General features: G+C 34.7%; 1 protein-coding gene across 1 annotated transcript in view; it reads right to left on the bottom strand.

Moving 5' to 3' along the window:
- Positions 1-13,154, bottom strand: part of LOC150096239 (midasin) — a 1,081,806-nt gene that overhangs the window by 688,621 nt on the left and 380,031 nt on the right. Inside the window, exon 38 of the mRNA XM_090409469.1 lies at positions 1,924-2,031. Coding sequence (XP_090265595.1) covers positions 1,924-2,031 — 108 coding nt within the window. The remainder of the gene's footprint in view (positions 1-1,923; positions 2,032-13,154) is intronic.

The following is a 13,154-nucleotide window of genomic DNA, read 5'->3' as shown; positions in this document are numbered from 1 at the left end:
ACTCCTATATACTAAAAAGGAGATAAAACAGAATGCAATAATTACAAAGGCATTAGCCTCCTCAGTATTCCAAGTAAGGTCTTTACGAAAGTACTCCAAAAACAAAATAGAACTGGCACTAGGAGAAGAACAAGCAGGTTTCAGACCAAGGAAAAGCACAATTGATCAACTATTCACCTTAAGACAGCTAATAGAAAAGACACTAGAGTACAACCAAAGTTGCTACATAAATTTCGTAGACTTTCGTCAGGCATTTGATTCAATCGGTAGAAGAGAACTACGGAAGAATTTGGAATTCCCAACAAAACCATAAGAATAATAAAGAATCTATGAGAAATCTGAAAGTGCAGTACGAATGGAGGACACCTTAACCAATTGGTTCCACACAGAGAGCGGAGTAAGACAGAGATGCAATCTGTCAGCAGATCTGTTCAATCTTACACTGGAAGAAGCAACTAATAAGGCCTTAAACAATGAAGACCCCAGAATCAAAATATATGGGGAAAATGTAACAAAAAAAAGCACAGAAGAAAATCTACAATGAATTTCTGATAAAATAAAGGAGTGTATAAAATCTGGATTAACCATAAATATAGACAAAACAAAAATTATCCAAATAGGAAAAAGAAGCACCAATCTGAAAATTGAAATTAATAGTAAGAATCTAGAGCAGGTAGAAAACTTCACCTACCTTGGAGGAGTTATTGAGTATAATGGCAAAATTATAAAAGATATAAACAGACAAATCAGTCAAGCATCCCAAACTTTTGGACAACTTAATAAAATATGGGAGTCAAGAGACATCAAACAAGTAACAAAAGTAAGAATCTATGAAACAATGGTCCTCCCAATACTCCTCTATGGAAGTGAATGCTGGAATCTCAAAAAAGGCTGAAGAGAAAAAATTATTAGTTACTGAAATGGGTTGGTTAAGAAGATTACTTGGAGTATCTCTGCTGAATAGACTAAGAATTCAGCAGAGAAATAACAATAATAAACAAAATCCAAGAAAGAAGACTGTGATGGTTTGGCCATGTGATCAGAATGGGAACAGAAAGATTACCATCTAAAGCTCTGAATACAATGATGGAAGGTAAAAGATCCAAAGGACAGCCCAGAATTAGATGGATAGACAAAATAAAAGAGGACCTGAAAACCAAATCACAACAAGCGACACCAAACTGGACAGAATTTTTCGGACTCTTCCGGGACAGACAGAAGTGGAAAGAATTCATTCGGCCTCATCATCATCCACATAGATGATGGAGGAGAGAAGAAGAAGATTATTATTAAATTAGTTTTCAGTTTTCTTTTATAATTGACTAATTAGTTTTAACACAAACTCTTTCTTACTTTTAAAGTATTCTTAGTTCATTATAATGATAAGCATCCTATACCCAAAAACTGTCACCCATTATTTCTTTAGCAGCTGTTAGCTCATTCTCACTGTAATTATTTCCCAGTATGTCTGTGGAATGAGAGTTAAAATGGATGAATTGCCAGTGAATAGTTAGATACTGTGATTTATATTTCATCTCTGTGGCTTTATGGATCTCTTTGTTACTTCTTGAAATTTATTTGGCAGACAAGGTAATGTCTGCCAAATAATGCTCAAAATTTGGTTGCAAACCTTTTTACTCCTTTCTTTCCCAATCTCACTAGTATTTATATACTTATTCTTATCATCTTGAGGATTCACTGAGTTTAAGAACTTTGATTTATAGGATAGAAGAAGTCTTTTGACTAATTCTTCCACCTTGTCTCTATCTATCATATATCTTTGGATATGATAGTAATAATTGCATTCATGTGTCCATTCATATCATTTGTATAACATGGAATTTGCTGTATTCATATTCATTTGCCCATTCATATCATTAAGTTACTGAAAATAACTTAAAAAAAGACAGTAATTCACAGTACCTGATTAGATATCATAACTTCACACCAACGAAATATGTCTCTTAGATTTAACTCCCATGGTGCACCCTTCTGTCCCCAGTTTCTGAATTCTTGAATCTCTGTAACCAGCTAAAATATGAAGAGTAATGAAGAAACAATATCTTGTTACATAAGTATTATATTTTGTTTAACCAAAACTCACTAGAATAATTCTTTATCCTATTTAAAACAGTGAGTGTGTATTACACGATCATACATTTTCCACATTATACATTCCTAAATTGTAATAAAAAGATGAACAACCTGCTATATAAGTGATTATTGACTTTCATAACACAACATGCGCAATACTTAAAAAGTGCTCAATGTTTCATCTCCTCATTCTTATACCTTTTCTGTCATCAATAACCTATACTTTTATTTTAACCTGCAAATATTTTGTATCCTTTGTTTAATTGTCTTTTATGTGTGCCATTTCTGCAGTTATTATGTGCAGTACATATACTGTCTATTTGTACTGCATTTCTTTAGAGTAATTGGCTTGTATATCAAAAGAGACAGAAAAGCTGATAATTACAAAGGAACCTAAGAAGGGTCAGAAGTGAGTTATGGCATTTGGCTCATTGTGGAGGGACACTGTGAATGAAAACCATAGTTATTTATTATTATTTTATTTATTTATTTGTATCACATAAGACTAAATGAGCAAATGGTAGTAAGCATGAGACTGTTATTTTCATTAAACATCATATTATGTATTCTCACCAGAATTACTTCCTCTAAAGATATACGTACATTCTGTCATAGCAGCAAGGAGGTTCAAACAGAAAAATTGTAGTCACTTCATGTTCCTTCTAATAACTCTCCTACCCAAAGAGTCTTGCTTGTTTTTTTAAATAAAAACATGGAATGTGGCACTAATGATACAATCTGGAGGCTTAATAAGATCAAAATATATTACTAATTTCCAAATCTTGGATTATATGTCCGAATGTGATTCTGATATCATAATTCTTTACAATCCTGGAAATGTTTATGAATGGGTCCACTTCAAATATGGTTGGAGAAATTTATGATTTGTATACAGTTAATATCTTTTTCTTCTTCTGTTATTAATATCTTATTAAACTTATAAAAATAAGTATTAATTCTTAAAACTGGAAGAGCAAATACTATGAGCTGAAAAGGCCTAACAATGCTTACTCACGACTTTTAACTAGCATGTTTATGGAATCATTAAAAAAAAAAAAAATGTGGTGGGACTATGAAAACTTAACCTTTGGTTTGCTATATGGATGATGTAATCATCATATGGCCTGGTTCAGCAAAACAGTTATAGGATTTTGCTAGTCACTTCAACAACAGATCCTTGCTTTCTTGAGGCAACCTGGATGTCTCTGAACTTAACTATTAAGTTTACAGAAAACTAATGCATGCAGGAGGGTAGAGTCATGCAATTTAACCACTAGCATTCATCACAAAAAAAAAAAAAAAGTATTACAAAATACACCAGTAGAAAAGGCATATAACATTTCCAGCAGCAGGAAAATGTTATATGACCTGTCTTCTCTTTTCAAAAAATGATTATAAATATTAAAAGAAAAAAATTAAAAAAAAAAAAAAATAGAAACCTCTTAAAAGAACTCCCAAGATAAAGAGATGGACAGACAAAACAGGAATATAGAGAAGCAATATTACTCTCTTACATATTATCTGTCACAGACAATATCTCAGCAACATTATATCAAGCAAGGATAAAAGTGGCTTTCTCCAGTAAACAAGATCTGAGGTCTCCTTTGCCCTCCAAACCAGCAACACATACAATCATCAAGCACCATGGCAAAGTAGAGAAATGCCTACATTAATTACAATTTATTATTGTAATCAAAAATAAATTTTTAGTACAAAACTACTCAAACAACATCTCTAGTATCTCTCCTTGAACTTACTGACGGACAAAACACTCACAACAGACTAACAACACAATGCCACTCATTCATCACTCTTTAAGCGAAAAATCTGGTTCTCATACCCTTGCTGACTGCTCTAACCCAATTTGCAGGGATAACTTCTTTTTTTTTTTTTTTTTTTTTGTCTCCTCTAGCTAAGTGCTGAAATATTTCTTTTGCATCAATCCTATAAAAACCCTTTTAGTAACTGAAATGTTTCTACCATATTCCCTCTTTTCCACCTATCGACCGATTTTTGCAACACCAAACCTTCAATCTTATTGTCATAGGAATATTCCAAGAATACTCACTGCTTTGGTCACACAGCTCTGGATCCTCTCTGCCATCTCTTCATCTCCAAGAAACCCAAGTAACGAGACCTGAGCACAGTAATACATACATACATATATGGCCATACCAAGGCCCACTGAGAGAGGAATGATTACTTCCTTACCGGTGGTTGTTAATGTGTTTCCCCCTTCAAACCATTAACTATTGCATTTATTTACAAATTACAAGTCACCTACCTTCTCCTGGATTCTGCTCTTTCATATACAGCCATTGTCATATCCTATATCCACATCACCAGTTTCATATATATATATCCCCCATTTGTTCCATTTCGTGTAACAGAAATCTACATGGTATCTTGTCAAATGCCTTTGCAAAATCCAGAAGAAGCATTGCATAGCCATTTCCTTTATCCAAGTCAAACTGTTACTATTATAAAAAGTTAGTAAATTACTAAGGCATGACATCCCACACACCTCCCCATAAGGTATCGTATTCTTATCTACCCATTTCTGAATTCTGCCTCTGACCAACTTCTCTAAAACTTTTACTACCACTCCTGGAGCCTCCTTACTGCAACAGAATTATTTTGTCCTCCTTCCAGTTGTTTGGGACTTTACCTGAGTTGACACTTAAATTAAATAACCCAGTTGGAGTAATAACAATTCCTTTGCAGATTCTCATGATATGTGATCTGATATCCCATCTAATAACAGGGCCATATCTGGATTGAGATTTTGCAATATCCTAAGTATTTCCAATTCATCAACCTTTATTCTCGCATCAGTTCCTGTTACAGTAATATCCTAACTTGAACGATAGATCATTGCAAAGTGGTCATTCAGTAACTCAACTATTTTGTTTGATTTTACCACCTTGTTACCATTACTGAAGTTATCCTTCCAACACAGAGAAAAAAAACTCTTTAAAATTTACTTTGAACTGATTTGCTAATTTCTTCTCATAATTTGATTTTATCTTCCTTGTCATGCTGATCATCTTGTAAATCTCGCGAGAAATTAATTTTTTAGGGAATTTTCACTAAAGATTTTACAATTGTTTTTGTCTGAATTTCTTAAGAAAAAATGTACTTAGTAAGATATAAAAATGCAAAAGAATAATTTGCTGTTAGAATGCACCTGCACTTTAGACTTGTTGTTAAGAGCTTAATAAGAATTAAGCCAGATTAGCACCAAATACCACCGAAATCGTATGGTCAAGCAGCCAGCGATGACGCCAGTTCTTTCATTGCTTCTGGCTAATCCTGGAATAAAAGGCAATACAGCACATGGTTCGGGACTTTTTGGTCCTTGGCTCTTCATCTACAAGGTCTGCGGGAGCTCCTTCCCGCAATCCAGGAGAATCATTTTCCCGCCATCATTGCCCGATGTTCACCACTGCCAGCTCGCTCTAGGCTCCCGGTAGCTACGGCAGAACCCCAACGCGACCGACGAAGAAAAGTTCTCGAGGATCGACCGGACAAAGGACATTCCAGTTCCAATTTGTATAACAGAATGTATGTCGGACTTTCCTCTCAAGATCGTTAGCGAGTAAGCCATTAATTCGTTGTAGCATGTTATGTGTATGTAACTCGAAATAAAGGATTGAGAGAAGTTACTTGTTAACTAGTGGGAAAAGTGAATGTGAAATAATGGAAAATTATGTATTGTTAAGTATGTCTAATTCACAGGTTGATTGTGATAGTGTCTGAATTAGCATCATTTAAGTTTTGAATATACTGAAAGAAAGTTGAATGTAATCCCTCCTGGAATACTTATGCATACGTGTAAGCCAAGTTGTGTCATAAAAGACACTTTTATATCAAGGCAAAACCGGTTTTTCTGATAGCGAAAGCACTATACTTTCTGTTGCTTGCTCAGATAGCAAGTAAATTTGTGTGTTAAAGTGCTTTTGATTAAGTTAATGTTTTAAGTGATTAAGTTATTTGCTGCTAGTGAAAGCACTATAGTTTCTGTTGCTCAGATAGTAAATAAATTTGTGTGTTAAAGTGCTTTTGATTAAGTTAATCTTTAATTAACTTTTATGTGCTCTGTATTACATCTTTTAGTTTGATAATAAACATGTTTTTGTTTTGTAACTACCTGGTTCTCATTCCTTAGTCAATGCACTATCCCGAAAATATTAACGACCCTATGGGAATAGAATATAGTAACGAGCCATAACTTGCATATAAAGATATTGTATAGAGGTATTAACTTAACTTTTGTCATCTTCTCGCCCTGACTTTCAAACATAAAAGGATCAATTAAGTGGCGCAGTTGTTACAAATAAATAAATTTCTTAATTGATATTGTGCGATTGCTCAGGGGACTGTTACATTAGATAGACCTGTTACACAAGGTCAGAAAACAGCAGAAAAAGGGAGGCAAGAATAAGTTTAAATAAGAACGTAGAATAAACAGATAAAGTAAAAGGTAAAGAAAAGAAATATTTTACAACCTTTCTTGGCTGAACCTTGTACTGCTTGTGAGCTTGATGATCACATCCTCCTTATACACCCCCCCCCACAATATATATATATATATATATATATATATATATATATATATTTTTTTGTAACTTCTGCTTAATGATACCACATATGCATAGAACTCCTACCTGATATCATCTTACTGACCATAAATGTATAGTCTAATATGGCTTCCTTCAGATATCCCTTGACCTACATACCATACACTGTTAACATCCTTCTCTTGCAGATTCTCATGTCATGGCACTGCTTCAGTTGTCTCCTAAGCCAATCATAATCATCTGTCCAGTGGTTCCACATATACTCCTTCTTAAAACTCAAAATTCCATGTTTTGCAATCTCCCAAGTCAAGACCACATGATCACTCTCCAAAAATTAGAGGCAATGCAACCACTTTTGTTATGACCAGATCCAACACACTCAAACCCCAAGTCAACTCTATTACATGCTGTTTTAAGTCATTATCTCTTAGCAGGTGAATAAATTCCATTTCCTTCCTAGCATGTGATATTTTTCTCCTTCAATTTTCTGTTGCCCTATGGGTGGAATTCCACCAGGACTGGCTGCCTTTATGGTATCCAAATTATTCATGATTCTTCTGTCTTTCTGGCAGAAGGTCAAAGGAGGTGTGAGAGCAATATTCTAAACAAGGAAAGAAGGTAATTTGCTATGGTCATAGTAATCACTTGAACTACACTCACTTTAGAAATTTGCCAATGCATATCTTCCTTACTATCCCTTGCAGCTCCTGACCTATAACAGAAACCAACTATATTCTGTCCTATTGGCATCTATCTCATAACAAATTGCTTCAAAGAAATTGCCATCTGCCCGTCTTTGTGATTCTTTTTTGGCTACAATTCATCCACTATCATTAGCAGTAATCAGCAATCCTTTTTCTGTCCCCTCTTGAAATACTATACCCTTGACATTCAATCCATATAACTGCATCATTTGCAGTCAGTCAAGTCTCATTAATTCCCATAACTTTTGGTGAGGTTGCACAAACTAATGACAAAAACTTCTCCCTCTTATTCCTGATAACTGTGGTACCCTCTTTGGCTCCCCAAACACCTTTGCATCTTATACTTACTGCCCCATTTGATTTTGTCAATTGAGAGACTAGATTCTGCATTTTCTAGACATTCTCATGATCACTTGCTTCATGGGAGCCTGCATCCATTCATAGTTCCAATTTTTTGGACTTTGCATTTCCACACTCAGCAAACAAAGGTTTTTGAAGACACCTAACTCAAAATCCATTTAAGTACAGCCCATCAGCATTATATAAATCCTTCTGCACATCAAATTCAGTCCATAGGTCTATGGACTGAATGAACTCCAGATAATTTCTTCTGCATAACCTGTGCATCGATCCATTTGCAATCATTGTCCTCTTCCTCCTCAGTTGTCCTCTATCATAGCATGACAGTAGACAGACCTCACCCTTTGCTCCTTTTTTTCATTTCTTTCAATACCTCTTTCATAATATCACAAAATTTCACAATGACCTTACTTTCTTGCATTCTTGCATTATTAATTTTCATAGGGAAAGATGATTTAGTTACACTCTCATTAAGCACTCCTTGTATCATAGAATCATCATAAATTTTTTTCTCCTTACCCTCCTTGCTCATAGTAATACATTCCTGTTTCTTATTTGCATCTCTTCCTTTTTTCTCTTCTCAGTGCCAGCAATCACTTGACATTTCTGGAATCTTTTGATCTCATGCGTTGTCCTGTGAAGGATTCCACATAAGCGTGCTATTTGTTTCATGAGGTCCTCTTTATTTTCCTGACCTTCCACCACCGCACTTGCAACAGTATCACTGACATTAACATTTTCTAGACTTTATCATTATTCTCTACCTCTGCCATCATGTTTTACTCTCTCCACACAACTCAAACTCATTCTAAAATACTCCTTCCCCCATACATATTCACTTAACAATCTCACTTTCCTTCTACACATCTTTTATCTTTTGCAACAAATACATCTTACAAATATTGTACCAAACAAAATTTATTCATTGAAGCATTCAAAGACTAACTTGAAATGTTATAAAAAAAAATTAATCAATGTGACAAGAAAGAAGGTATGATCATACACCATACTTGGTTGTCCTTCATCAACTGGCACGAGCACAGCTCAGACTTTCTACACATTGCATTGCAATCCATCATAATATAATGTGTAGTGTGCATGCACAATAGCAAAAACAACTATAATGAAATGATGCAGTATGATAAATTATGGAAAATATATAACCCAAGTCCAATAGAACTAATGCTATTTTAAGCTCACTATTACAAACATTTCACCTCACATAACTCAGCTTTGGGAGCAATATCCTGGACTTTTACAAAAATAAAAGAAAGGGGAAAATGAGCTGCAGTCACTCAACAAAGAAAATAGTGAAAAACTGAACAAAAGAAATGGTAGGAACCATACAAGAAGCCACAAAACGACATCTTAAGTATAAATGCAGATAATAATCAGAAATAAAGGAGAGAGAAGAGAACTAGAAGTGCATGAAATTATAAAAATTAAAATTCAGAATTAATGCTAAATTTCAAAATGTTATGTTAACTTTAGTTAATGTCACTTAACTGAAATGTACCTAAATATATGCTCTCTGTTTCATTAAAATCAAAAATAACCTGAAATTCCTCAGAAGTCAGTCAAGTTCATAATCAGTCACCTGTTGAGAGGAAAGGTTAATGGAATAGTTGATGTGAACAACTCAGCTTCCTAATTGTACAGAGAACTAATGTTTACCATTAGATCTCTGTCCAATTAGGAAGCTGACCTGTTCACATTAACTGAGCTTATCTCTGACCATAGGCTGAATAATGATTATCACTAGTGTCCTTTCTCTCTTGCTAACTGAAGATGATTAATTTTAAAGTTTGCTGACTGCTGAAATTTTCAGGCTATTTTTGATTTTAATGGTACAGTTCATGCATATTTACTTCATTATGAAGATTTCAGGTAAGTGAAATTAAATATAATATTCTGAAATTAAACATTAATTCTGGATTTAGATTTTTATAATTTCATACTCTAAGTTCTCTTCTTATATTATCTCTCATTATTATTTGCATTTTTACTTTTTCATGCTGTCATTTTGTGTGTTTTATCACACAAAATGACAAGATGAAAAATTACAAAAAATGTCCAGTTTCTCCTAATCTTTTGTGTTTTGTCATCAATGTACAATTCTCACCATTTTCTTTGTTTCCTGGGAGCAGGATCAATCTTTTTTCTCTTAAATTCACTATAGCAAACCTTACACTATAACAAACTATCCTCTAGTCCCCATATAGTTGCTATAATGAGTATCTATTGTATTGTTTGTTATTGATACTGTTAGTTTGTAATGTTTTATTATTTTTATTATTTATCATTATTATTATTATTATTATAGAATACTTCTGAAGAAGTGTACTATAATGTATATGAACCTAATAGATATTAAAACTTCAAAACTTCTTCAACAAATAGTACCTGTGGGGTAAATATATTGAACATTAAATTTCAACTAGGTTTTCCCATGGCAAGCCTTCATGTAGATTGTCTGCCTTTTTTCTAGGATGAACCTAAAAAAAAAAAAGGGAGCTAATTCTCAGGATTTCTTGAAAACCATATTGAGAGAGCAACAATTCCCCACCCAATGGTAAAAATATTATTATTAAGAGAGACCTCCAGGGAGTCAGGGACCCATCGAGGGAGGCCACATACTACATACATCAGTTGTCATACTTGAATTCATTCGTACTACTTGCCACAATATCCAATGGCAATCCAGCCACAATCACACACCACACTAAGACAGAAAAATCTTTATCTCATCCCCTTCTTGGTTGCATTCATTCTCAGCTTCCAAGAATACCCTTCCATCCTTTTCCCACTCTCCATAAAATGAAAAATTCCATTAACTGAAATCTGGTATGACCCTTTCAGAAGTTTGTAAGTTTTAATCATATCACCCTCCCCTTCTCTTTGCCAGTGTCTGCAGTCTACAAATTCTCAATCTGTCTTCATAATTGGCATTCTACAATCCTGATATCATTTTTAATACTCTCCTTTGCACTCTCTCTCCACTGTATCAGAATCACCATGGAAACAAGGAGACCAGACCTGTGCACAATAGTCCAAATGTTTGTTCTAAATGCATTGAAAAAAAAATATATATATATATATATATATATATTACATCATTTATATATATATATATTACACCCCACCCCCTAAAACATCTCAATCACTGTCAAGTTATTTGATCATGGGTGATTGCCAACAAATTCAAAATTACAGTAGCTTTATTTTCAGAGAGCTGAAAATAAAACTTCTGGATCTGAAATCCTTAATTCGAACACTACAGCATCCTCTTTTACAGAATAGCCAAAACAGCTGCAATTTTAGTTGCCGGTTTCTCTAAAACTCATAATGTAAGCCAGTCATTTTCACTTTCTTCCCTCCTTTAAAGTTTCAGAACTTTATTTTTCTTTCTATATGAAGGACTGTTCATTTTTTTTAGCACTGTAACTAAAAACTCAACACCTGCTGTATATCTCTCTACCCCCCCCCTCACAAGTTGTTCTGTGGTCATCATTGTTGTAACATAACAATTAATTGTCATAACATAACAATGAATAGCATGCAGCTCAGTAGTATAATTACTGCAACATGAGTGGATACAATGCAGTTAAGAAAACAGCTGAACAACCAACAGAGGTCTCAGATCTCAAAATTATCAGAACAGAGAGGTAAGAAATCAGAGTGCTCTACTTACCTGGTACATCGATTGCAGGTCGTGCTCTGCATGGCAGAGCACAACCAGCAATGGTAGAATGCTATTATGCTCAGTTCAGGTAATGTTGTCAATATTCATGACAATAGCTTGCATAATTTCTTTCACATGCACATCAAACAGTGTGCGTGAGATGTGTAATACTGAACTTTTCAACATAGGGCAAAAAAATACTAGTCCAAGCAGTTTAGGAAGAGGGGCTATTTTTAGAGCACAGTTAAGAGACAGGCAACAGAACAAGGTCTATTTGTTTTGAAATAAACACTTTGAATGAGCAAGGTGAAAAATGCATCAGTATAGATATTATACATAGATACAGCTCAATAAAGAGCCCTGGTCAGCCCTGAATTATGTAGGGAATTCAGTGTAAATCTTTATACCATATATGAACACTTTTGGTTGAATGTTATTTCCTCCAGCAGTTTTTCTACATTTTCTGATGGCTTTTTAAATTTGTTTTTTATGATGACCCCATACATGAACGTCACAAGACCTATAACACTACAGTGCCATGTGGGCAAATGATTAAGGAGAAATTATAGTCTATTCATATGTTTCTTAAAGAGTAGGAAGTTTTACTCAGTGGGAAAAATAGTACAGGGGTAATATTATTCCAACAAAGAGAGGTGAATAGAATGAAGAAAGCCAACGAAAGTTAGTTTGGTGTATTTGGAGCTGGACAACGTATGGATATTGGCCAGTCACTTCTTTAGTTCTTACATAGTTAAAAGAAATTGAGGAATGGTAGCAGTCAATTCACAGGAGCAATGCCCATAAAGTACCTACGAAATGGTACAGAACTGAAACAGAGCACCTATGATAAAGTGATTGAAGGGAGTCTGTGAGGGAAGAATCATCAGTTAAGCAGATTGCCCTCTTCTGAATATCATCAAAATTCTTAGGGAAGTCTTGGGTTCCTGACCCCAAATGTGAGAACAGTACTCTAAGGTTGATCAGATCAGAGACATCAAGTGTTAATATTTCAGAGGAAGAGAAGTAATATTTAGAATGAAAAGAACACCAAAGATTTTAGAGGTCAAGGAGGCTATGTAAGTAATATTTGTGCTGGAATAAACTGGATGTGACAGTCAACCCAGAAAGAGAAAGCTGATCTTGAAAGGAAACTGGAACATTATCAAAAGTGAGAGGGGATGATGTAGGATTTTTCTTGTAGGTAATAAGACAGGATTGAGTTTTTTTGGCATTGAGTGAAATTTATTGAGTTGTGTTTACCCCATTTGAGGAGGTCAGTGTTTAAGTCTGGTTATGGAAGATCTCGAGGCATTTAACATTAGAATGCTACAGGGTTAATTGAATGAAGAAGGGGAATGAAGAGTAACATCATTTGCAAAGCTGTGAATAGCATTTGAAGTCAGAGAAAGGAGGAATAGTGTGGGTGAGAGCACAGATCATTGGGGTACTCTAGCATTGATGGAGAAATCTAATGAGGAAGTCACCCACCATGACACACAATGAATGACCCAGATGAGGAAGTTGGAAATCCAATCACAGAGCACAAGAGAGAGCCAATCAAATGGCAGCTGGTTCACAAGGCCTTAGTGCCAGATACAATCAAATGCCTTTGAAAGATCAAGGGCGATTACACGAGTTTCTCCAAATCTTTCCATGGCCCATGTCCAAAGGTGAGTGAGATTAGATAGGAGGTCGATTGTAGAACTAGAATGTGGAATCCATATCGGTGATCGC

Source organism: Typopeltis vanoorti, chromosome 19, assembly GCF_054136105.1.
Source record: "Typopeltis vanoorti isolate ZY-2024b chromosome 19, IOZ_Tvanoo_1.0, whole genome shotgun sequence".
Lineage (NCBI taxonomy): Eukaryota > Metazoa > Arthropoda > Arachnida > Uropygi > Thelyphonidae > Typopeltis > Typopeltis vanoorti.
This window is presented reverse-complemented; position numbering and strand designations above follow the sequence as displayed.